Source organism: Lampetra fluviatilis, chromosome 57, assembly GCF_964198595.1.
Source record: "Lampetra fluviatilis chromosome 57, kcLamFluv1.1, whole genome shotgun sequence".
Lineage (NCBI taxonomy): Eukaryota > Metazoa > Chordata > Hyperoartia > Petromyzontiformes > Petromyzontidae > Lampetra > Lampetra fluviatilis.
The window spans coordinates 6,318,678-6,344,852 of NC_136331.1; the positions used below are offsets into that span (position 1 = coordinate 6,318,678).

The window sequence follows — 26,175 nt, forward strand, 5'->3', positions numbered from 1 at the left end:
AGTGCAAAGTAGAGAAAAGGTAAGCACATCACAAAACAATATCTACTAATTAATAATTTTATTTTACCATTAATGTGGAGTGCGAGCCGGTAATCACGAAAGACGTTCCAAATTTTTTTTTTAAAAGATAACGAAGGGAGGTGGATTGGTGGCTGGAGATGATGTAACAGCGGGGAGAGGGGGAGAGGAATGGAACGGGAGAGGGGACCGTGGGGATGAGAGGGGACCTTGGCAGGAGGAGGGAGCTGCAAATGGAGGGAGCTCTGTGTGATTTGGACAGTGGAAATAATCAGAATCAGAATCCGAAAAAACCAATGAGTATAATTTCTGCAGTCACGAAAGCTTCAATTCTAGATTAATCAGAATCTGCATTTATCCTGGAGAAATCCGAAGAGCTATGAAGCTCTTCACACTCCCCCCACAGATGTCTAATCCTTACCTGTCTCCACGTGTTGTTGAGATTTCCCGCTACAGCTGTACCGGTTAAGCAAATCGTCAGTCGACTACCTGCTCATGTGGGCATTGAGCCAGCGTTCAAATACCTCTCTACAGCCCCGAGGCAGTGGTGGAAATTCCACATTCCTATGGGTGGACGCGAGTCCATCTACAGGACGACTGCTGTTGACTTTATACCCTTAAAATGGAACTCGTGATCACTGTAATACATGAGTATATTGTCTGGGAGAGTGTTTGGTCATCTTCGTTAAGTCAACCCACCCCCTATCTTTACAACAACAAAACACATTTTTTTTACAGTTCAACACGTAGGCTTTCGCGAGCAATATCATCCATAAGAGAGGTTTAAAAAAATATTTACGCGATCTGGCTCAAACAAAAAAAACCCCTCTATTCTGAACATACTTTACACTTGACTCAAAGCTTTCGTGATTAGTGTGGCCAAACAAGCCACCCATCCCGTGACCGTGTGGATGCAGTGGAAGGACACGAAGGGATGCAGTGGTGATGGGGGTGGTGGTGGTTGAAATTCCAACTTCTGGAAGATTCTAGATTTGAAGCTTTCGTGACTGCAAGGATTCATATTCTTGGGTTTTTTCGGTAAAGTCACGTGGGTAAAACATTTAAATTAATGAAAGTAAAATAAAAAAATAAAAATAAAATAAAAATCACGACGTTTTGGAGGCAACACAAGCCAGCTGTTCCACCTGAAGACGGAGACTTGTGTTGCCTCCGAAACGTCGTGATTTTATTTTATTTTTTATTTTACTTTTATTAATTGTAATTTTTTACCTACGTGACTTTACCGAAAAAACCCAAGAATTCTGGAAGATTCACCTGAGAGTGGTAGACGTCTACCGGAGGTACAACAACAACAACAACCCCCACCACCAACCAACCACCACAACGTCAACATCTTCCGGTGGCGGAAGAACCCGCCCACCTCTCCCTCCCCTCCTGGCCCGGCTTTGCAAGTGGAAAATTCCTATAGGGGGTACGGGTGGGTGGGTTGGGGGGGTGGTGCGGTTGGTGGGCGGGGCTAAGTGTTAGGTGGTGGGGGGTGGGGTGGGGCCACTCGTATTTAAAGGGGCAGCGTCACCTCGTGGTTGTGTCTACCTCGGTTGCTGGCACCAAAGCGCTCTTCCCACTCTCCAACCTCCCTTCATCTCTACGCTCCTCTGCCGTTACCTGCGTTTACCTGCCCCCTCCATGCCAGCCAGCCAGCAACCATCCATTCCCCAGCCAGGTTAAGCATCCAGGCCGTAACAGCATTGACACGGTAAGCTAAGCGAACACGAAGCACACACGCACACACGTGTATGTGTGTGTGTACGTGCGCTTTGTGGGCTATGTAACTGAGCAAACAGGTAGTCTCGTGTCCGTTGCTGAATGGGAAATGATATGAAAACGTTGTTTTACAAAGTGACCGAATGAATGTCGACAATCGTGGGTCAATTGAATGAGTGTGATTCTTGAAATAATTGCAATTTAATGCGGATTAGCTTGACTTGGCTTCGTTTTTTTTCGTATAAATTACATTTAAAACGGAATAATTGCATATCGTTAGCATTGGTGTGCACACTCGCATACATCTGCAGTTACTATTGGTAATAACATACAATTGCATTTATCGTAACCGATACTGAATGCATTGTAATTGCATACGATCGTCTAATTGCACGGGATATATTTAGACTGTAATTGTGTACCATCTGCCACTCGTTAATAATAACAATAATGACATTTGGGGATAATTACAGGAAGGACTGCTTCTGCGTCGCCGTGATCCACAAAGCCGCGTCCTGCATAAGCAACTCCATTGTTTTGAGTTTCGTGCGTATCGTTCGTTCTATTTGACGTCTTTCGTTGCACAGACTCAAGTTCACACGGTGTGTCATTGTACACGTGCACCTACACACACGCAATTGTTTTTAGTAACGTGCAAACAACATTTGCAGGGCTCCCCCCCCCCACCAATCGCCAAGAGCATTGTTCATAATTCTCCCGGTGATAATTGCGCATTGGCTAAAATTGCTTTCATTTTAATCGCTTGTGTGGGGGGATGGGGGGAAATCGTGATTCGTGATTCAATATTGGCCAAGAGAACATTCCGGAATGCGCCCCTGCACTGTGTGGGTTGGCTGTGTGTGGCCGTGGTTTGTATGAGGTGGGACGGGCTTACACACAATAACAATGTGAGCGAACGCTTTCAAATTATTGCACGAATTAACCTGTTTGAAGAAATGAAAAAAAACTGTTTTGAAATCGGATAATTGTTTTTTTACCCTTTTATCTGGCAATTGGCAACTAAACTGACACCTTTTTTTACGAGGAGTCATGTTTGCATAGACCACAATACCTGCAGTCATAATGCAAACAAAACACAACTCTGATAATGTATGCACTGTCCTTGAAGTTGATTGGTCCACACCCGCGACAGCTTTCCTTAGAGCCTAGTCTCACATGGTGTTGGACCAGATGACGCCAATGGTGTTTTGAAATCGTTCATCAATTGGGCATCGTTTGTTCCAGGACGGTGTTTACAACATTTCCCATCATCCAGTGCTCGCTGCGTTATATTCACCACTCGCGCATTGACCAGGGTGGTGAGGTATGGTCACAAACCTGGAACTGCGTGATTGGTGGTGGTTGGCAGAGGGTGCAAGACCCTCGTCCCCAACATCGGTTTCAACAAAAGGGCTGCACCCTGCACTGTTGTTGCGTCGTTGTCTTTGGGGTTTGTTTTATTTGGCAGACCCGTCCTGAAAAAGAACAGAAACCACGCGCAAAAAAATAACGCGAGTCTGAACAATGTCCGTGTGACATCCTCAACTTTTGTTTTTGTCTTGCATTAATTTTAATGCAAACGCCGGGGGAGAGGTGGGGAGAGCCCCCCCACCTTAAATCATTTCTGGATGGCTGTTTTCAGATTTGTTATTTTCATCGATGCAAAATTGTAAACATTAAAAAAGTAGTTTATTTTATTTTATATGCGTTGAATATAATTTTTTCAAATACATATTTATATAAAATCTACTTTTTAAAAATGTTTAAGCTGGGTGCTTCACGACCCCCAAAGAAAAAGATCCCCCGTATAGCCTCGTCACACTATTGGGGAAAGTTAGCGAGCACCTAATAAAAGCCGGCACGCCATCACACCCGTCCACCTTTGTCTCCCGAGCGTCACTGTTTAATCACACTGCACCAGCTACTCATTTGAGGCCGAGTCGACCTAGAGGGGAAGCCCAGGACCGACTCTGACAATCGTCGCTGGGTTTATTGGCCTCGAGCGGCAATCTCGGGTCGCCGGGTTCGTTGCGCAGTGTGCACCTTCACTCTCCCAACATCGCCACACCCGCCGCGTCTGTTCGCTACATTGTTAGATTCGAGAGGTGGTCCACCTCCCTCCCTGCTGTTGTTGTTGCTGTGGACGGCGAGGGCTGTTCTGAAAAGCGTCCGATCCGTCTGTCTCGACGACACCGATGCCGCCGCAGCGCAAATGTCACCACCCGTCGTGGTGGCGTTAATCCCCCTCGATGGAAAATTCGAGAAACCCAATTGACGGAGCGGGCGCTTTTTGAAGAGGTCGCGAGAGCGATGGGCTTGGCCGAGGCTTGCAAGTGTCGTCTGCTCGGGATGTCCGCGTATAATGTTTTAAAAAAAAAAATGCATCCCTTTTAATTTCGGCCCGAATTTAGCAGGAGTAAATTAATTCACGATGGCGCCATCCTTGGACAAATGTGCGGTGGAAAATAAATGGCGCGTGTCCCACTGCCCCATATGCGATGGCTACCAGCCACTGCAGACCGAAACAAATGTTGGCCTTGACTTTGATGAGCAATACCAGAATTCGCCGCTGGTGCTGCCCACGTTTATCGCATTCAAAATTCGCCACTGGTGCTTGCCCCCCCCCCCCCGCTTTTACCATGCCCTCTTTTAGCAATCACAATCCTTGGTGTTGCGTGGCCGACCAAACGATTCAATTCGGCAAGTAGCGACGGGGAGCTTGTGCCACGAAAGGGTGGCAGAAGGTGCCGGTCCTGAGTGGCTTCGGAACACCGGGACGCAAGCAGCAGCAGCAGCAACGATTGCAGGAAGGAGGCGCGTTGCCCTGCTGCTCGGCAGCGAGCTGCAGAACTGTGGGCTGGGTGCAATCGCGCACGCACGCGGAAAGGAGTCAATCTTGCGGAAGAAGTCCGCTACGAGCGTGTAAACACGGTACGGCCGTCGCCCACACGACAAAGGCGTATCGGGATGCTGAAGGACTTTGTTTATGACATTCTGCCTGCCTTTGGGGGTCTTGTATGGGGGGCAGTTCTTGTAAGAAGTTCAACACTAAAAAAACGACATTATGGACTTATAAAAAGTTGAGCCAATTGCTAATGTTTCCTTTACCCCAGTGCATGGTGTGGCAGTCAGCCAGCCGACGACTCCGCGACCACTGAGGCTGTCCAGCTTTCTTGGTTTTTATTGTAGGTTTCTTTTTGTTGCTGGGATGGTGCAGAGATTTGTGCCCACTCCAAGAATCCCATGAAAACAAAAGCGAACTGATGCGAAGCATTCGAGCTGCGCGATAGCGTACAGCTGGGCCAGATCGCTCAGGAGTCGGACGCTGCGCTGGTGCCACTGAAATCCTGGTTCTGGGTTTTCACCCATCCCGGATCCCTCTCAAGTGCAGTGAGTTGATGGTCCAATTCCTTTAATTGGCCAGAAATTTCCATCTTTTTTTTTGAAGAGGTCGATTTCATTTGGCATTTGACGATCATCTCGATAGCGAGGATGCCTGGAAAAGTGCGGGGTGCCATTTTAGGAATGCCACGAGCAGGTTTGTATGTAGGTACGGATGTTGAACTTCTTTCGCACCGTACGTAGCCAACCGTGCTAATCGGAGGTGCGGGGGAAGAACTACAAACTGAACACGAACCAGTTCTAAAGAAGTTGGTTTTGAATCTAGATTTATAAGTGCATAGCTCCAGCGGCTTACTAATATCGGAAGGAAGAGCGTTCCAGACGGCCGCAGAAGCGCGTCTGCAAGCGACAGTCTTTTTTCGATGGCTGAGCCAAAAGCTGCTGCTGCTGCGAGGGATGACCAGAGCTCGCGTGATGATGTTTTATGCTCCTTGATGAGATCCGCGAGGCTTTGTGGTTCATTTGTGGCAAACACTTTGTGTCTGATGAACTCAACCAGGCGTCAATGCAGCTCTGAAAGCTGGTCCGATCCTGCAGGTGTTTGACACTTCCGTTGATGGGCCTCTCAGTCGGGCTGGGACCACGCCTTGCTGCGAGAGGTCCGAATTGACATGTCTTTGTCTCACGACGTGACGCTGATGAACACAATTTGAATAAAATGACGGGGGAAAGGCGAAACAAACCAGAACATATATATTTTTACGCTTTCCAACTAAGGTTTAAACAAAGGTTTAAAGCATCGGCTCTGTCCATAAATCTGTCCGACCTTTAACGCTGAGGGTGCTATAACTCTCGTCAATTTTGATCCAATTTGAAACGAAACTGTAGAATGAAGTCGTATCGCTCTTCGCGTCTCTACTTAATAATTCAGAATTGGACAAATTAATCAAAGCGTTCCCCAAATAATGCAAGTGCATTTTTGTCCTGACAGCTACCTGTCCGCCTCCCAGTAGCGCCAGTAGACACTCTTGGGTGACGTTAATCTCTGCCACGCCGGATTATCTTCGCGACAAAGGTCACAAACGGGTTTTGATTCCTTACCCGTACCCGGCCGCACCAGGGTCGCAAACGGGTACCCGTACCCGGCCGTACCCGTACCCGGCCGGGTAAGGGTAGGGTTACGGGTATCGTGTACCTGATTGCGACCTCTGGGATGAAGCCATGTTGCAGGCGCGGGTGGGTTTATTCTAGGAACTTGAATTGTGAGAAGAGACAAGACGTTGGGAAATGAGTGACAAACAGTTACTCACCAGTGACTCACGGCCAACCCGTACCCGTACCCGGCCGCACCAGGGTCGCGAACGGGTACCCGTACCCGGCCGGGTAGCCGGGTATCGGGTAGGGTACGGGTATTGGGTACCCGATTGCGACCTCTGCTTCGCGAGCCTTGCGCCGCGTGGCCGCTGTGCACGGCTGCGATTAGGTGTGTGCCGTGCGTGCCGTGCGTGCCTTAAGAACGCGGAGGAGGCTCGGGACTGTCACATTTGTCATCGTCTCATCGGCCGCGCGCTAACAAAACTAGCCACTCTGGCGGTCACCTGACCGTGACGCGGGATCCTCGCTTTAATGGCGAGTGTGCGGTGTCATAACAAGTTATAGATGTTTAAATAAATAATAATAGTAAACCGCACGCGTGCATTCTTGGACCGCTCTCCACCACGCGGCTTATCTTCGTCATGTGTGTATATATAATTAGTATTTAATTGCCAGTTTGGAACGGGTGAAAAACACGGTGTGTTTTGGCACAGGTTTTTTCCAGCGGCCCATTCGTTTTGGATTGTGTTAAGGAAATGGATAGACGGAGCTAAGCAACGAACCGCTTTCAACTTTGGTTGGAAAGGGTTAATGCAAATAAATACGTCCTAGGTTAGCAATGCATCCTGCACAACCGCTTGTGCAAAAAATAAAACCCCTAAGTGCGAGTCGTGCGTAGATGTGGATGGGTGTGCAAAGGTGATGATGCTTCCAGTCGATAACGGAGACCCACGTGGCTCCTGAGTCAGGGTGTGCGTTGTTCCACCCGCCCACCGCTCCCATTTCCGACTATCTCCGACCTTTGCTCGTGGCTGCGGCCTGCAGCGCGTCCCTGGCAACACTAACAACTTTATTAGCCAGCCACCTCTAACAAACCACCTACGTGGCCATGCATCCACGCAGTCGCCCACCCACCCACCCTTTCGGCCAGCTACTTTCCCATCCAGCCACCTGCCCAGCCAATAAACCATCCACCCGCTTACCAACTTACCCAGGCAGCCATGTGCTCGCCCAGCCGTTTACCCAACCAGCGACCTCAAGGTGCCAGCATGGAGTGTCAGGCAGGAAATGGTGGATGGGGTGAAGATGGAAGAGCGAGCAAGGGATCAGGGGGATGGAGAGAGGTCGATTCTATAAAAATAGACAGGAGAGCAAGAGACCGTTCTCACGGTGGTTGCCAAGTTTTGGGATAACTTTTGATGGCTACTCCCCCCTCCATCGGCCGCAAGTAACTCTGGAGAACAGGCCTCTGCAGGTCAGGGGTGTGGCTGATTTGCTTTCGGAGCCCCTAGGTTCCTCACCCTGGGACAGGACGTGCCACTCGCCATGCTTTTAATAATGACGCCGGTGCAGGGGGGACAAGGTGGCGCGATGCACGGGCAGGTCGCGCAAAACTACCGCCCGAGGCTTTGGGTTCGCACGGGTAATGGGGTGAAGCTGCGTGTCGCGACAGGCGCCGGGGCCTGCGTGTGCCAAGGTGTGCAATATTCGCTGGCCGAAAATGTTTCCCCCCCCCCCTCCCCCCAACCTTATTTGATCAGATCGGCTGGTTCGTGTGCAGTGGGGGTAAAGCGTGGGTACTCCCTCGTCTTCCCGAGAAGCGGGAAGATCTTCTGCCACTTCCTCGTGGCACGCAAGGTCCTCGTCGCTACATGCCGAACTGAAGCGTTTGGTTGGCCACGCAACACCCGAGGATTTGCCAAAGAGGGCAGCGTCAATTGGGTATTTTAGGAACCTGGTGAGAAGTGGGCAGCACCAGTGGCTAATTCTGGTATTGCTCATCAAAGTGAAGGCCAACATTTGTTTCCATCCGGCCAGCGTGGGTCGAGTAGGCGACGGTGCCCTTGATGTGGGGCTGCTCGCTCTCCGGAGCTCCCCTATAGTGCCAACCCCCCCCCCCTTTTTAAATCCTTTATATTAAGTTCGCTTGCTTGCTTAGGACCGTGCAAATCTTTCGGTCGTTTTTTAACCCACTTCCCGTGATCCAATCGAGCTGACATTTTCCACACAAACTCGTTGTGTGTGACAATTAATGTTCGTGAAAATGTTTTTCCAAAATTTTACACTTTTTATGACAAATATTATATTTAATTACCAATTGCTTAATGGTGCAATGCAATCATCTGACCCATAGGTGGCAGCCATCTCAAGCCAGAGGACGAGAGGACTCTAGCCGCCACGCACATAAAGGATTTATAGTGAAAAACTTTGATTTTACGTGTTATACTTGTTTTTGCTTTATTTCCCACCTTGCGATCCGTCAATGGCCGCTTGCGTCGTATGTTCGTCTCGCTTTGGAGGACTTACGCATCTTGTGAATGCGACGCTTTTTTTTGCCCCGAACTAATAAAAGCAAACATTTTTTTTAAGTGATTTGTTCTGTCGTTTTTGTTGTTGTTTGTTTTAGGACAGAGGAAGATTTGATATTGTGATCCTCGCCCTAAACACGCACGCATGTGTAAGCACACACGGGCAGATGCACGCACGCACGAGCCCAATGAGTCTTTACCCGGTCCACTAATTTCCAGGGGGATGAATTGCAGCTCGATTCTGTAGAGTTCGTTGGCACCAAGGTGGAGTGATATTCAGCGGCAGGGCCGCACACCCACCCCCCTGCCCCGCCTTCCCAGTCGTGGTGGATTTTGGGAGAGATTTAGGGGGTGTTGTTGTGGAGTAGGGTGATATTTTCTTGGTCCTTTACTGGGCCTGGGTAAAAGTGGTGGTGGGGTTGGTGATTGCAGGAACGCAGACTTAATAGAAAGCGAGAAAGTTGATTGTGCTTTTGTTTACTTTTTTTTTCGTTAGTATTCACAACTATTCAAAGAAATGGAATTGTTAAATATCGTGCGTTTTATGTTCCAGCTAAGTTAGCTTATTTATTGCCATGCGTAAATATAACACGTATTTATATTTGTATATATTTTTCTGAAGCACGACTTTGATTTAATTTGTTTTCAACTCAATAAAGGGACACAACCATTCGCCCACAAATTCCACAAGAGCACAACAGAGGGGCCGAGAGTGAGAGACTGAGAAAGAGACGAGGGGGAGATCGAGAGTGAGAGAGAGAGAGCGATACGCAGACCGAGAGAATACGCAGGTAGAGAGAGACCGAGAGAGAGACAGGCGGGACAAGCCGAGTGACACCGAGAGGCAGACTGAGAACTGTAGACCCAACAAGCCAGGAGCTCGGGCACTTGCCAGGAGGGCCGAGTTTGCGTGCGGCAGTGCGGCCGCGGGGGCCCTGCACGTGGCCATGGCCGAGCGACTGGAAGGCGTGGACATCGCCATCGTGGGCATCTACTTCGTGCTGGTGTTCGCGGTCGGCGTGTGGGCCATGCGGCGCTCCAACCGGGCCAGCGTGAGCGGCTACTTCCTGGCGGGGCGTGCCATGGCCTGGCTGCCCGTGGGCGCGTCGCTCTTTGTCAGCAACATCGGCAGCGAGCACTTCATCGGCCTGGCGGGTTCGGGCGCGGCCAGCGGCCTCGCCGTCGCCGCCTGGGAGCTGAACGCCCTGCTGCTGCTGCAGCTCCTCAGCTGGGTCTTCTACCCCGTCTACCTGGCCACAGGTGAGGGCGCGTGGGTGTGTGTGTGTGGGGAGCCAGAATTGGTTTGTGCCGAATGGGGAGCGGTAGTGTAGTGGTTAGCGCGCTGCACTACGGACCTGGCCACCCGAGTTCGATTCCCGCTCACGGCAAACACCAGTGACGATTATCTGAACCGGTCCTGGGCCTCCCCTAGGTCGACTCGGCCTCAAATGAGTACCTGGTGCGGTGTGTAAACATCGCCACTAGGGAGACAAAGGCGGTCGGGCGTGGTGCTGGCCACCCACCCCCTTGTGTACCGTTCCGGCCTTCATAGGTGCTCGCTAACAGCACTTGCCCCTACAGTCTGTTAAGGCTATATGGGGATCTTTGTTTTATCTTTGTGGGGAGCCGGTAGCGTAGAGGGTTAGCGCACCGCGCTACGGGATCCCGCCGAGCCGAGTTGGATTCACGCTCACGGCTAACACCGGTGACCAATATCTGAGCCGGTCCTGGGTCTCCTCCCCTAGGTCAACTCTGCCTCAAATGAGTACCTGGTGCGGCGTGTTAACATCACCACTGGGGAGATGAAGGCGGTCCGGGCGTGGTGTTGGCCACCCACGCCCCTCGTGTGCCGTACCGGCCTTCATAGGTGCTCGCTAACAACACTTGCCCCAACAGTCTCTTAAAGGCTATATGGGGGATCTTTGGCTTTGTGTGTGCCCCCTCAGTTATCTCTAACATCGCCACCTGCCTGTGTTTGACCCGGACAGTCTGGGAATTGACATCTCTGTTCGGGTGGCAAGAATTGGTTTGTAACCGAGACCTGGTACCGGTATATTGTGTTGAACTTTTATTGCCGTAGACTGCACAGTCGTGATAATTTGACCTAGTGTTGACCTGAGGAAAAATGTCTGGGTTTTTTGGTCTGCAGTGGAAAAGGTGGCGGCAACTTCACCCAATGCTTTCAGTGCCCAAAGCCACCACTTTAAGGCCGCGCAGCCAACCGCCAGCGCTCCGCCCCCCACTTCCCTGGGCCCCCTGCAACAGCCAATAGGGCGCCGCCGTGGCGAGATGTTAACTCCCTCTCCTGGTATGCGGGAGGTTGTGGATTCGATCCCGTCCATGGGACCTGCTGTATATTTGGAGTTTGCGTGTTCTGCCCGTGCTCGCGTGGATTTTTCTCTAGTTTTATTTTTTATTCTCCAAACCACATTTAGAATCGACATGTGTTTCGATGATTTGGCTGCTATAAATTTCCGCGCGATTAAGCCATTCGGTTGAGTTATCACTTGTGCGCCAGGTCGCTTAATAGAACAAAAAAACAGCTGTATAGATCAGTGGGCCTTATTTAGTAAAATAAAATAGTTTAGTTTTTAGTTCAGGCCCTGTTGAACTTGCACCACCTGCACATGAAAGGTTAGCCGCCGGTTCATAAATTCATTCGCTAAAGAAAGGAGTTGGGGCCGACACCGAAACCTGGTTCATTCATTTGTTTTGTTGATTTATTGATAACGCGGAAAGCCGTCGCCGGAGCGCGCGGCTCGTAACATTACACGGCGCGAGGTAACGCGAACCGCACGCGCCGGCACTCCCGTGCTAGCGGCCACAACGCGAAACCACCTGAAATGAATATAAATACAAATCCACAATGTCGTATAAAAACGCGGGGACACATCGGCAGTGGCCTTTACTGGAGACCAGCGGATAGCGACGTGTCGCCGTAGCTGAAGAGGAAAAGCGTTTTTTCAATTCGTGCGGCAATCGCCTGCTGCCACGGATGGATCCGAAAAGTGGAAATCGAAATTTACAAACTCTGAAAAGTGAAGAGTAGCGTGGAGAGGTTCTTTTGAAAACTGAATTGCATCGAAAGAATGAAGGAGGAACCGCATGCATCGGAGAACATACGCGGGGTAATGACATCTTCCAAACTGTTAGGAAAATTTAGCGGCCCGGGGAAGGATGATGCATCCATGGCTTGAAGAGACGATGACTCGTGGTTGAGACCTACCACGTAAAGATAGACTGAGAAGGGAAGACACCCGAGGAGGAGATGGAGCGATGAGATTGTCTCGTGTGCTGGAGCGAGATGGATTTTTTGCACCATTTCACCATGTCGGGGGGAGGATAGAGATGGAGACCACGTGGGGAGTCCATCTAGTAGTGGATTGATTATGTCTGATGATTGTGCTAAGAGACTGTTGAGACTCAAAGTACATTTTTGAGTGAAACATGGGCCCTAAAATGTACACGAATTTGAGATCAAACAAATATAGTAGAGAAATACAGATGTAATTGAGCATTTTTATTAAGGAACAAATTTAAGAATTCCGTAAAAAATTTTTTTTTTATGATGGGTGGATTCAAATAAGATGCCAATTCATCGTATTCTCCAGACGCTCGGAAGAGTAAGACGCACCCCAAACTTTTGCCCCGTGTCAATCAAGTTTTATACCGAATCTGGTCTGATGCGCGCGCACGCACACACACACACGTCGATCAGAATATGCACGCATCCGCCCCAACCTTTGCTTTAAATTAAATACAAATAATAATATGCACGTGATTTTGTGATTGCCAGGTCGCTTCTGAAAAAGAGCTCCATAGTTCAGTTGGCCTTACCTGGTAACAGGCGGTGTGTTAATTGTGTGTTGACCAACTCTGTGTTGCATTGCATTACATTTCCAAATTTTACTAAGTTTGTTTGTTTTCTTGGGTCTTTCGGTAAAGTCACGTAGAATGTTTTATTTTTATTATTTTATTACTTCCATTCTACGTGACTGTACAGAAAGAACCGAGAAGATGAATCCCTGCAGTCACGAAAGCTTTAAATCTAAATTTAAGTTTGTTTGATTAAGTGTGTTTTTTCTCTCTCTCTGTGTGTGTGTCCTTGTGTTGTCGTTCTAGTATTCCTTGCAGTCACGAAAGCTCCAAATCTCTCATTGTCATGCTAATTTCTCTACCCCCCCCCATCTCTCTCTTTGCCCCCCTCTCTCTCTATTTAAGGCCTCGACACACAGGCGTTGTTTCTCTGTGTGCCTATGTGTGTGTGTGTCTCTGTGGTATCTCTCTGTTTATGTGTCTCCGTGTCTGTGTTTTGTCTCTCTCTCAAATTTAGCAATCTTTGGAAGAACGTAATCAACCAGGTAGGGTGTTGACTGTTATGTTAGCCGACTCTCTGTGTTGTATTGTATTTTATTTCTGAGTTTACTAGGTTTGTTTTCTCTTTCATTTGTACCTGATGATGATTGCTTGTGTTGCAATCGAAACGTCGTATGCTATTATTTAATTTATGTTTGTTTCTACGTGACTTGACCGAAAGAACCAAAGAACATAAAAAATATGATAATTGTTTTTTTTACCCTTTTATCTGGCAACAAAACTGACACCTTTTTTACAAGGAGTCATGTTTGCATTGACCACAATACCTGCGGTCGAAATGCAAACAAAAAACACAACTCTGATAATGTATGCACTGTCCTTGAAATTGGTTTGTCCACACCCGAGACAGCTTTTCTTAGAGCCTAGTCTCACATGGTGTTGGACCAGATGACGCCAAAAGGCGCACAAGGTGCCAGTTTTGTTGCCAGATAAAAGGGTAAAAAAACAATTATCATATTTTGCTACTGGCAAAGGAGGTTCCAATGGTGTAACATAAAAAATAGTTGAGTATATTTTGAGTTTGTGTGACTCTCTCTCCATGGCCACGTGGATTTTTCTCCGGGCCCTCTGATTTTCCCCTCCACATTTCGGTGAAAAAGGGTAACTTTCGATACTATCGGAACGAATTGAGCCTTTAATGTGTGTATTTCCTATACACGCTTAACGACCAAGTCCCTAAACGACCGATTTCGTGGAACCAATTGTCCTGTCGTTAAAGAGGAGAGGGGGTTCTACTGTACCCCGTCCTTTGCAGGCGTGTGCACCATGCCCGGCTACCTGGCACGGCGCTTTGGCGGGCGGCGCCTACGCGTCTACCTGGTGGTGCTCTCGCTGCTGCTCTACGTGCTCACCAAGGTGTCGGTGGACCTGTACGCGGGCGCAGTCTTCATCCAGCAGTCCCTCGGCTGGGACCTCTACGTGTCCATCGTGTCGCTCATCGGCGCCACGGCGCTGCTCACGATGGCCGGGGGGCTCGCCGCCGTCATCTACACGGACACGCTGCAGGCGGCGCTCATGGTGGCCGGAGCGCTCACGCTCATGGTGCTTGGCCTCATCAAGGTTCGTAAACATCCCGCGCGACGAGCGATGGCGGATGTGTTGTTAATTTTAAGTTTTCAAGTTTTTCAAGTTTCATTTGTTAGGTGTAGCCCTGTGAGCCATTCGGCTCTTGAATCGGGTGCAACCGCAACAAACAAAAAAACTAAAACATGAACAAGAAAACATCTTAAAGTGACTATGTACAAACAGAAAATCCAAGAAAAGACAGCAAAATATTGCAGAAAAAGCACCGTACACCAACGCTGTGTGCAAAAATCCCAGTGGGATGCAAGTCAAACAACAACAACCACAAGACAACTTAGATTAAGGCCATCAGTCTAACTCTGTACTACAACAAACAAACATGGCCAAACCGAATTTTTTTTCAAAAATCAGCAAAATAAAGCCATAAAAGCAATGAAACGGCGGTCATAGGAACTGTGACCGAATGTTCACAATAAACGACGTAAACAACATGTACTACCAAACTCTGCAGCCATAGCTGGTTGCATGAGTCACTCCACAACAGCGCACGCGTGTGTCGCAGATCGGACTCAATGCTGGTACCACCGGGGGGGTGGTCCCTGGTCCCACAAGCGTGGTTTCCCGGTCCCCTGGTGCCACCGGCGTTGGCCCCTGGTCCCACAGGCGTGGTTTCCCGGTCCCCTGGTGCCACCGGCGTTGGCCCCTGGTGCCACTGGTGTGGTTACCCGGTCCCACCGCTGATCCGGAAATAATCATAGTACTTGTGATATTTAATGAAAAACATGAAGTAAGGTAGACTACCCGGATTAAAGTACCCTAACCCTAAGATATAAATGCCATCCCTAGAAGAAGAAGAAAACAACTTATAGCTGCTTTAAAAAGAAATGTAAGTGTGTTCCGGTAATATGAATAATTTTCTCGTACTGGCATTCGGAGAGAGCGGTTGAATGCGTTTTGCCACCGGGGGTGCGGGGGTGGCAGGCTGGGTGCGTGGAAATGTTTACATCGACCGAGTGGCCCGCGGGCCTAAACGTCTCGAGAAACGCTGACAGCGTAATGTTGCTGATTACGACACCGCCGTAGCTTTTGGTCTTGTTCATCGTGCTGCTGTGTGGACGCCGCTGCAATAATTGAGTCAACGGTGCGATCGTACCCAGATGGCAGCCCCTTCTGGCAGTCTCATACCCTTGCTATCATACACACGGCCGACGAAGCCAGACAGCAGACGTGCCCAGACGGGCTGCCCCCTCTCCCCTCTCGCTCCCGCTGCTCACCCCGTCTCATCGTCTCACCGCTCAACCTGTCGCAACCCCTCACCCACTCAATCTTTAGCCCCTCACCTCTGCGCTCTCTCCCTCACCCCCTCTCCACCCACTCCTCTCGCCGCTCACCCTGTCTCACCACTCATCCCGGTCTCTCTCCCCCCCCCCCTTCCACCCCCTCTCCCCCCCTCCACTTGCGCTCGCCACGCAGGTGGGCGGCCTGCAGAATGTGTGGAGCGGCTACATGGAGGCCGTGCCCAACGTGACGGCCATCCGCGCCGCCTACAACCTGTCAGCGGGCCCCTTGTGCGAGGAGGCCATCGCCCGGCCGCACGCCAACTCGCTCAAGGTGCTTCGGGGACCCTGGGACAGCGAGACGCCGTGGCCCGGCTTCCTGCTGGGCCAGACGCCAGCCTCCATCTGGTACTGGTGCACGGACCAGGTGAGATTCTCCCAACGGTGGGCTCCTGCCAGAGGTCGCAACCGGGTACCCGATACCCGGCTACCCGTACCCGGCCAGGTACGGGTACCCGTTTGCGACCCTGGTGCGGCCGGGTACGGGTACGGGTAGGCCGTGAGTCAATGGTGAGTAACCGTTTGTCACTCATTTCGGGTAGGGTACGGGTACGGGTAGGGAACGGGTACTCGTACCCGGCCGGGTACGGGTACCCATTTGCGACCCTGGTGCGGCCGGGTACGGGTACGGGCAAGGAGTCAAAACCCGTTTGCGACCTCTGGCTCCTGCCGCCCCCCCCGGCCCCCCTCCGCCCCCCCTGTGCCACCGAAAGCCATGGTTAGAATCCGGGTTTCCGGATGGACCTCGTGATGCCTCTGTACAGTGCGGGAGATCACTGTGATTGGCTACTGATGCCTCTGTCCAGTGCACAAGAGCACTGTGATTGGCTACTCATGCCTCTCAACAGTGTGAGCAAGCAATGTGATTGGCTACTGAGTCTACGGCTCATGTAAGTGTAAGCCGGCCTATGGGTCTCTATGTGAGTTTACGGCTCACGTAAGTGTAAGCTGGTTTATTGGTCTTTATGCAAGTCTACGGTTCAAATAAGTTTCGATTTAAAGCTTTCGTGACTGCAGGGATTCATCTTCTTGGTTCTTTGGGTAAAGTCACGTAGAAGGGAAATAATAAAATAATAATTGTTATTATTTTATTATGTTTTATTTTTATTATTTTATTATTTCCCTTCTACGTGACTTTACCGAAAGAACCAAGAATGTTCAAATAAGTGTAAGCTGGCCTATGGATCTCTATGTGAGTGTACGCTCATGTAAGTGTAAGCCGGTCTATGGGTCTCGATGCGAGTCTACGGCTCGTGAAAGTGTAAGCCGGCCTATGGGTCTCGATGCGAGTCTACAGCTCATGTGTTCTTGGGGCCCTGCAGGTGATCGTGCAGCGCATGCTGGCGGCACGCGACCACTCCAACGCCAAGGGGGCGACGCTGCTCGCCGGCGCGCTCAAGATCCTGCCCATGTTCGCGATCGTGGTGCCGGGCATGATCGCGCGCATCCTCATGCCCGACGAGCTGGCGTGCGTGTCGCCCGAGCACTGCACCGCCGTGTGCGGCAACCCGGCGGGCTGCTCCAACGTCGCGTACCCGCGCCTTGTGCTCGCCGTGATGCCCACGGGCCTGCGGGGCCTCATGATGGCCGTGATCGTGGCGGCGCTCATGAGCGACCTCGACTCGATCTTCAACAGCGCGAGCAGCATCTTCACTCTGGACATCTACAGGCACGCGCGCGGAGCGTCGCGCGTCTCCTCGCGGGAGCTCATGATCGTCGGCCGCCTCTGGGTCGTGGTGATGATGGCGGTGAGCGTGGCGTGGGTGCCCGTGGTGGTGTCCATGCAGGGCGGGCAGATGTTCCTCTACATCCAGGAGATGGCCGGGTACCTGACGCCACCCGTCGCCGCGATATTCCTGCTCGGCGTCTTTTGGAAGCGCTGCAACGAGAAGGGCGCCTTCTGCGGCGGCCTCGTGGGCTCCACGCTGGGCTTCGCGCGCCTGCTGCTCGCGTTCGTCTACCCGCCGCCCGACTGCACGCAGCCCCACGACGACCGCCCGTTCGTCGTCCGGAGCATCCACTACATGTACACGGCGGCTGCGCTCTTCTGGACCACTGTGGCGGTGGGCATCATCGCCAGCCTGCTGTCCGACCCACCGTCCAGGGAGTGCGTGGCCAACACGACCTTCTGGACGTACTCGGACCCGCCGGCCACCTCCTCGCCCTCCTCCTCCACCGCCGACGACGACGACGATTACGACGGCGACGGCAAGAAGCGCAAACGGGCGCTGGGCAACGGGGTCACGTGCGCCGAGACGCTCAAACTCGTGCGCAAGGGGGGCGAGCGAGCGGCCGCTCCCACTTGCGCCTCGGCGGACGACCGCGACGGCGATGACGGAAGCCGGCCGCCGGTCGTCGTCGTCGTGACGGAGAACGGCCGCCCCCAGCCGGCGCCGACGCCGACGCCCGACAGCGCCGCCGAGACCCCCGACAACGGCGGCGCCGCGGCGGTGGACGAGGAGTGGCCGCTCGGCGGCGAGCGGTCGCGGCGGGCCGGCGGCGCCCGCGACGGCTCTGGCCGCCGCGAGAACGTGCGGAGGGGCCTCCTGAAGGCCGTCAATTGGTTGTGCGGCACGGGGAGGGACCCGGACGAGGCGGGCGGCGACGGCGCGCCGGGGAAGCCCTCGGTGGGGCTGCTCGGCGAGGATCTGGCCCAGAGGCTGCGGCTGCTGGAGGAGCGGCCGGTGGACAAGGCCGTGCTCAACGTGGGCCTCTGCCTCATCTGCTCGGTGGGGGTCTTCCTCTACGTCTACTTCTCGGTGTGACGATGCCGCTGCCGGCGTCGGTCGTTGCGCGCCGACTGAAGGCCGACAGACCCCCCCCCCCGCCCCCGCCCGTCGTGAAATCCGCTAGTCCCCCGAGTCCTTCGCCCGCACCCCGATCCATCGCCCAGCCCGCCGCCACGTGGCACGCGCGATGAGCTTCTCCGTCGAAGATCGAGGGGAGGCGCGGACGCGTCGCGCCTGCCTGCCGGGGAGGCTGGGGGAAGCTCCGTCGTGCTCCGGGGCTTTCGTAGCCCTGAGACTCTGCACTCGGCACCGAGTATAAATGCGTTTGTTGCGAAGTGTTTTGTTTTGTTTAACTCGTTGAATTTCGGCGCCTAAGGATTTGTTGAAATGCACTTACGGGGGATCGCGCGCGTCAATTGGACCAAACTATTACAACTCGACGTTGTTTTATTTGATGCTTTATTCTGGCGGAACAAGCACTTCGGTGCGGTGGAGAAGACCGGGCCCCTGCCATTGTAATGTGGAATCTTTCCAGCATTGGCAGATGGCCAATGACGATTACCACCCCCCCCCACCCCCTGCTTACTTGAGAAGGGAGCACTCTAACTTTTTGAAACAATTACGCGAGATAGGCATCACCAGGCACACAGTGTCCTTGGTGATGTCCAACAGTGAGGGTCGGTGGTTCCTTCCGTTGGTCAAACTGCCGCAGGGCAATAATTGGTGCACAGGTGACAGGATTCTTTGCAATGGCATGCTCCTCTGGTACCAAACAACCACTGTTCCTGCCCCTTTAGAGGTTATAGATTTTTACACTGCACCCTTATAAACTACAAGCTATTTTTATTTGATCAGGTAAGGCCTACGGAGCTATGTGGCTTTTTTTTTTCTTTCAGAGGCGACCAGGCCACAAATGATAGCTCGACAAAGTGGCTTATCCTGTGGAAATTTATAGCAGCCAAATACTCTTTCAGAAAACGGAGGACCCGGAGAAAAATCCTCCACGACCACGGGGAGAACATGCAAACTTCAAATATACAGGCGGCAGGGTCAGGATCGAACCCACGACCTCCTGTATACCAGGCGAGGTATTAACATTTCGTCATCAGGGTGCCCCTGAATCTAACGAGGCTGATGACCCGTAGACATTCATCGGACCTTGTGATTTGCGTTCCTTAGAGGTGAGAGTCCCATTTGAGATTCATCGTCCTATGTGATTGATGTGCGTTCAACCGTATTGGAGCCCATTGAGGGTGCATTCTCGCGTGGTTGATGTCCTGAAATGAACCAGGTGAGAGCCCCATTGAGATACATTACACTGGTCAACACACTTTTTCTGGCATAAGGTATTCCAACGGTTTTAATGTAATTTTGGGGTGCGATTTCCAAATCTAGATATCAAATATTGCATTTTCAATAAAAACTGCAGAAGAAAAATATTAAATAAATGCGGATATCTACATAAAATTATATTATAAACGCACTATCCTAAAAATACAGCACCATATTTTAACACTAAAGCAGTCGCTGACTCGCAACAACCTGCAATCATAAGTGACAGAGTTAATTTTGGGTAAAATCAATGAAAATGGGGTATGCCGATAGCATAAAACGAGATGTGATAGAGCAAATCTGAAATCAGATTTGGAATCAGCACCCTGATATTAGTCTAAAACAGCTGCAAAAGTCCAGGCCAGAAATTTTTTGTTGTTGTTGACCAGTGTTATCTCTTTGGCTTGATGTCAGAATCAGAATATTTATTTATACTGCAGGAGGAATCTCCGTTCTTTCGCAGATGTCCAGTCGGGGTGTGGGTCGAAACGTTACAGCAACGAACGGTTACAAAAACACGACGGCTGATATTCAAGTTTAGATACCGTTATCTCTCGTGATGTCCTTGCTTTCACCAGGTGATCGTCTATCTAGGTACACTATCTCCTGTAATCATGGTCATTTATGTAACCATATAAAGACAGAACCCCCCCCCCGTATAGTCTGTAACGGACTGTTGGGGCAAGTGCTGTTCGCGAGCACCTATGAAGGCTGGCACTGCACACGAGGGGGTGGGTGGCCAGCACCACGCCTTTGTCTCCCCAGTGGCGATGTTTACACATCACACCAGGTTGAGTCGACCTAGGGCAGGCGTGGGGAACGACCGGCCCGTGGGCCGTATAAAGCCCGTGAAATCATTTGGTCTGGCCCTGCCAAGGCAACCGCACCACTCGAAATTCAATCAATCTAGGAGCTTTTTTCACAGCAACATAAATTAAATTTTGTGTGGCCCGCGAATGATGTTATAAATATCCAAATGGCCCTTGGCAGAAAAAAGGTTCCCCACCCCTGACCTAGGGGATGAGGCCCAGGACCGGTTCAGATAATGGTCACTGGTGTTGGCCACGAGCGGGAATCGAACTCGGGCCGCCGGGTTCGTAGTGCATCGCATACTTAAATTAACCAGGCAATCGCCCAATGAGAATAAGACGCGTTATCATATCATCAGCAAAAATTTGGTAACGTGGGGGTTGCAAGCATGCGATTGTTAGTGTTAGAATTTTCACGTGCAATCATGTGATCGTTGGCTTTTTCACTCGGCACATAGAAACCGGTGTTGCCAGATCAGAGATTCCCCCCCCCTTAGGATTTTAACATAGCAATCACGAAAGTCAGGTTTATAAACTCGTGAAAAGCTAGAGGGGGGGAGGAGGGGGTTAAGAATAGTAGGGTTTCCCCCCCCCCCAACAGTCTACCTATAATTCAGAATCGATATTTGGATTACGGTAATCCCACGTATTGATCCGACAAAATGTTGCGTCGTAAAGTACCCCCTCCACCACCACGTGACACAGCCAAACGCGTGAAATAGCCACGTGCAAAACGCATTTCATGATTCTAGATTAGAAGCTTTCGTGACTGCAAGGATTCATACTCTTAGGTTGTTTCGGTAAAGTCACGTAGGTAAAAAATAAAATAAAAATTTATAGAAGTAACAATAATTTGTGATTTATTATTTTATTTCTGTTATTACTTCTATTAATTTTATTTTTTACCTACGTGACTTTACCGAAAAAACCTAGGAGTACACATTTCGTGAGCCAAGTTATTTTAGTTTTCTTCAGCACGCTCGTGGCTCGCAGCCACCGGTGAACTGTAGAAAACAAGATGTCGTGACCATTTAAAATTGCCGCCTTCTAAACGCCTGTACACGTGTGACGACAGGTCTGGTGGTGGTGGGAAGGTCTTGTGACATATTTGGTCGGATCATAGGGGGGGGGGGGGGTCCTGAACCAGACGTCCATGAAAAAAAATCGTAATACTGTACTGGCTGTTGCAAACCTCAGTGTTGGAGCGTTGTCTCCGCGTGTTTGAGTGAGCGTGTACGTCCACAATCTGAAGACCTCTATCGATCTCGTCAAGGAGCACAAACCATCATCGCGCGAACTCCGGTCATCCTCGCAGCAGTGGCGCGCTTTCAGACGCGCTTCTGTGGCCGTCTGGAACGCTCTTCCTTCCGATATTAGGAAGCCACTGGAGCTATGCACTTTTAAATCGTATAGATAGACACACTTTTTTTTAAATTTATTTTAGCTCGTTGTCCTTCCCCCCGCACCTCCGATCAGCACAGTTGGCAACGTGCTGAAGAAGTTCAACATACGTACATTCTTTGTTGGCCATGCAACCCCCATGACTTGATAATGGCACGAGCCGGCCTACGGCCAGCAGCGGACTGACAAGGCGCTGCAACTTATTTATACTGTCTAAAGTGTTTAACTCTACGCCAAATCCATTGTGGGCTCTGCAGAGGTCGTAAACGGGTTTTGATTCCGTACCCGTACCCGGCCGCACCAGGGTCGCAAACGGGTACCTGTACCCGGCCGTACCCGTACCCTACCCGATACCCGGCCGGGTACGGGTAGGGTACGGGTATCGGGTACCCGATTGCGACCTCTGGGATGAAGCCATGTTGCAGGCACGGGTGGGTTGATTCTAGGAACTTGAATTGTGAGAAGAGACAAGACGTTGGGAAATGAGTGACAAACGGTTACTCACCAGTGACTCGCGGCCTACCCGTACCCGTACCCGGCCGCACCAGGGTCGCAAACGGGTACCCGGCCGGGTACGGGTAGCCGGGTATCGGGTAGGGAACGGGTATCACGACCTCCTGGTATACAGGAGGTCGTGAGTTCGATCCCGACCCTGTGACGCCCGTTGTATATTTGGTGTTTGCTTGTGTCTTTCTCTCTCCCCGTGGTCGCGTGGATTTTTCTCCGGGTCCTCCTGTTTCTCCCTCCACATCTAGAAACATGCGCTGAAAGTATTTGGCTGCTATAAATTTCCATACGATGAGCCACTTCGTTGACCTATCATATTTGTGATAGCCAGTGTGGCCTTACACCTGTTATATATATATTTTGTTTGTTTTTTTAAATAGTTTAGTTTCCTGCGCGACTGCTGCCGGTCTACAGTCACTGTTTGAAATCCCGAGTGAAGATGAATGCTTTGGCTTCACGGTTGTTTCGTTTAACGAGGTGAGAGAGAACGCGGGGTGTTCTAGATTTTAAGCTTTCGTGACTGCAAGGATTCATACTCTTAGCTTTTTTCGGTCAAGTCACGTAGGTAAAAAAATAAATAATAAAAATAAAAGTCATAGAATTTTTTTAAATTTCTATTATTATGTCTATTTATTATTTTTATTATTTTTATTTATTTTTACCTACGTGACTTTACCGAAAAAACATAAGAGTATAGAACGCGAGAGGCCAGTATAGAAGTCTCCTTCACAAGAGTGAACCAGGTCATGAGTCTGCTGTCAATAGGCGGGCGGTGATTGCCGTTGCTGCTGCTGCTGTGTATAGTCCCAATAGAGTAGTTTGCGTAATTTAGTTATTTTTTGTAATTTTCGGACGTGGAAAATTTGGACCCCTGGCAACGTGGTCTTTGCGAATGACGTCACGGGATCTTTAACGTCCGCTGCGAGTGAAGCAGACGGTATGGCGTAGTATTATTATTGCTCGGACCACATTAATAACCAGGCGGCCGCTGGATTAGAACCGCGAACCCTCTGCAACAAGCAGCAAACGCGCTACCACGCGTACGCATGGGTGATGCGTACGCGTGATTTTTCTTAGTTTAAGTCTGTAGGAATGTATTATCCGCATCGGGCAGCACTGGTAACGATTGCATCTTCATTTCCCCACGTGGAATCCTTGGGGAAAATCCACATGCTGGACTTTAATACCACACACTGGGTTTCCAATTAGATTTTAAACTCAAATAATTATTGGATTTTTTTCCTCGAAAAGATGCTGTTTAATAGTTCATAATCGCTGTTTATTTGAGTTGAAAGGGCTTGGAAAAGCAGTCAAATGCATTAAAATATATCTCGTTCAACATACGCATGTGGATACATCACCATAGCAAATACTCGCACGCACATTTTTTTTATACATTTCAGATGGAGTGATTTCTTTCAACCATACTTCACCGTGACGGTCACTTCGGGGTACTGGTGAAGCGGAGAGCCTCGGCGCTTGCTTCACATACCGTACCCGCCACCGATGTGTTTGCCGTGGCCGGGAATCGATGGCGCGGGGGTCACTGGGTTCAGGATTTGAGTGCACTGCGTTCGAAGGGAAGCCCAGTGAGAACGAGCGACTTGCCGCTTGGCGCTCATTCACGATGTGCAAACATCCCGATGGTGGCGTGCAAGCTACCGGACCAGCCCCAACAACAAAGATCCCCCGTGTAGCCTTTACGGACTATTAGGGCAGGTGCTGTTCGCGAGCACCGAAATGAAGGCCGGCACGGCACGCGAAGGGGCCGGGTGGCCAACGCCATACCCGCCCACCTTTATCTCCCCATTGGTGATGTTTACACACCACACCAGGTACCCATTTGAGGCCGAGTCGACCTAGGGGAGGAGACCCAGGACCGGTTAAAATATTCGCCGCTGTTATTTGTCGTGAGCGGGAAATCGGGTCGCCAGTTTCGTAGCGCAGCGCGCTAACCATCATGCCACAGTTCCCCCCCCCCACCCTACCCCACCACACACACACACACGCGTGGTGTACTGTGCACGAACGCCACACTGCCACGTGTCCCACCACCATCGGGAAGGGTGCCGGCTCTCAGTTCGTGAACTGCGCTGGGTGTGGACACGCAGCAGGCGTTCTCAAGGCGGCCTTGCCAGGCGGACCGAGGCTGCAAGTCGCAAAGCACGTGTGCTCCTAGGTTCTTTGTCACGAGGGAACTGCTGCTGTTGCTTTGCTGCTGCTGCTGCTGCTGATGTCTCGGATCACTCGGGTCGCTTCCCAAAATCATGTGTGGTGTCACAGGGTCGACGGCATTCCCTTGCTGAGTTGAACTTCAGAACGGTGGGGTTTTTTTGTAAAAAAAAAAGTTGGAAATTTAAAATTGGCAATATTTTGGATTCGGATAGATAAATGTACCTCCCGTTACACGTTTAAAAGCGGTGTTTCGGATTGCTTGCGTTGGAAGGTTTGGCGAAGGGCACGGAGAAAGGACGGAGCCCACAGGAGTCGCGTCTGTCACTAAGTACAGGGTAACAACGATCCGGACCCCGCTGCTGATCCTGGAAGACGCGCGGGACCGGCCCAGCTTCCGAGGGGGTCATAGAAACGCAACGCACACTGCTCACGAGTCGCGCCAATTCAAATGACTTCTCGTGGCTTTTGGAAAACATTCCGAGACGTGGTGGTGGTGGTGGTGTTTTTTGTGCAAGTAAAAAAAACACAACCGTAATGATCCCGTCGTGAATTATTCATCGCGTCCTGTTGCAACCCCGTTCAATTTTTACAGCAATCCTCCGGCTTCCCGCTGCCTCGCATAACTTGGAACAGCACGGGGCGAATGCCCCCCCCCCCCGGGTCAACCACAAAAGACCGGTGGCAGCTGGCGGCAAAAAAATTAACGAATGGCCCAGTCGCTGGTCAATCCGCCGCCAGCGGTCACCCTATTGAGAATTTTAGTTTTTTTCCGACGACTCGCAAACTTTGGGCCCTCCCGTGAACCCAGATGCGTCGGGTTTTTCCCCTCCACCGCGACACGCTGGCAAGGCAGGGCACGCGCCACGGCGATTAATACAGCGATGAAGATATTCGGCCAAACAGAGCTGTTGGCGTTCGATAATTGTTTTTTTTACCCTTCTATCTGGAAACAAAACTGACACCTGTTTTTTTTTTACAAGGAGTCATGTTTGCATAGACCACAATACCTGCAGTCATAATGCAAACAAAAAATATAACTCTGTATGCACTGTCCTTGAAGTTGATTGGTCCACACCCGAGACAGCTTTCCTTAGAGCCTAGTCTCACATGGGTTGGACCAGAGGCTCTAAGGAAAGCTGTTTCGGGTGTGGACCAATCAACGTCAAGGACAGTGCATACAGAGTTATGTTTTTTGTTTGCATTATGACTGCAGGTATTGTGGTTTATGCAAACATGACTCCTTGTAAAAACAATGTGTCAGTTTTGTTTCCAGATAGAAGGGTAAAAAAACGATTATCATATTTTTTTACTGGCAAATGAGGTTCCAATGCTGTTGGCGTTCGTCAACGGTGGTGACCGGGTGGACGAAACTCGTGGAGCGCGTGAACTCCTCCTCCTCCTCGACTTAAGATCGTCCACCAAAGACGAGACTGGGGGGGGGGGGGCGATAGGGTGAGGATTAGTGAAGTCGCAGACCGAGACCACCTCGTAACAGTTGTTAGAGACAGCGGTGCACTGAGCAAAGCCAACAGTGGTAATTGTGTTTGTGTGTGCGGGCATACATTGAGCAACCATTTACGGGGTTCACCGATTGTCGGAACTAATGCTGGTGGAGAGTGGTGAGGTGGGAAATCGGCCGCCCTCCCCCCCCACCAACAGTTGAGTAACGTGAGCGAGTATTTAAATGTTTGCTTTAGTCGAACGGGCAGAAGAGAATGACTACGTGAAAACGTTGAGACTTCAGACGAAGTCTTGTGAAATAATGAGTTCTGGTCGA

At 50.7% G+C, this 26,175-nt stretch overlaps 1 protein-coding gene across 5 annotated transcripts; it reads left to right on the forward strand.

The window, feature by feature from the left end:
- Positions 1-1,567: 1,567 nt before the first annotated feature.
- On the forward strand, positions 1,568-24,921 carry SLC5A3 (solute carrier family 5 member 3). Of its 5 annotated transcripts, XM_078880368.1 has the most exons (6): positions 1,568-1,735; positions 7,941-8,137; positions 8,812-9,968; positions 13,840-14,144; positions 15,582-15,812; positions 16,768-24,921. In XM_078880368.1, the coding sequence occupies exons 3-6, from the start codon at positions 9,656-9,658 to the stop codon at positions 18,208-18,210; spliced, it is 2,292 nt and encodes a 763-aa protein (XP_078736494.1). In that variant the 5' UTR covers positions 1,568-1,735; positions 7,941-8,137; positions 8,812-9,655; the 3' UTR covers positions 18,211-24,921. The 5 variants fall into 5 exon arrangements, with proteins under 5 accessions (XP_078736494.1, XP_078736495.1, XP_078736493.1 ...); XM_078880369.1 differs by having other exon boundaries at positions 1,568-8,037; XM_078880367.1 differs by lacking the exon at positions 7,941-8,137 and having other exon boundaries at positions 8,807-9,968.
- The last annotated feature ends 1,254 nt before the right edge of the window (positions 24,922-26,175 follow it).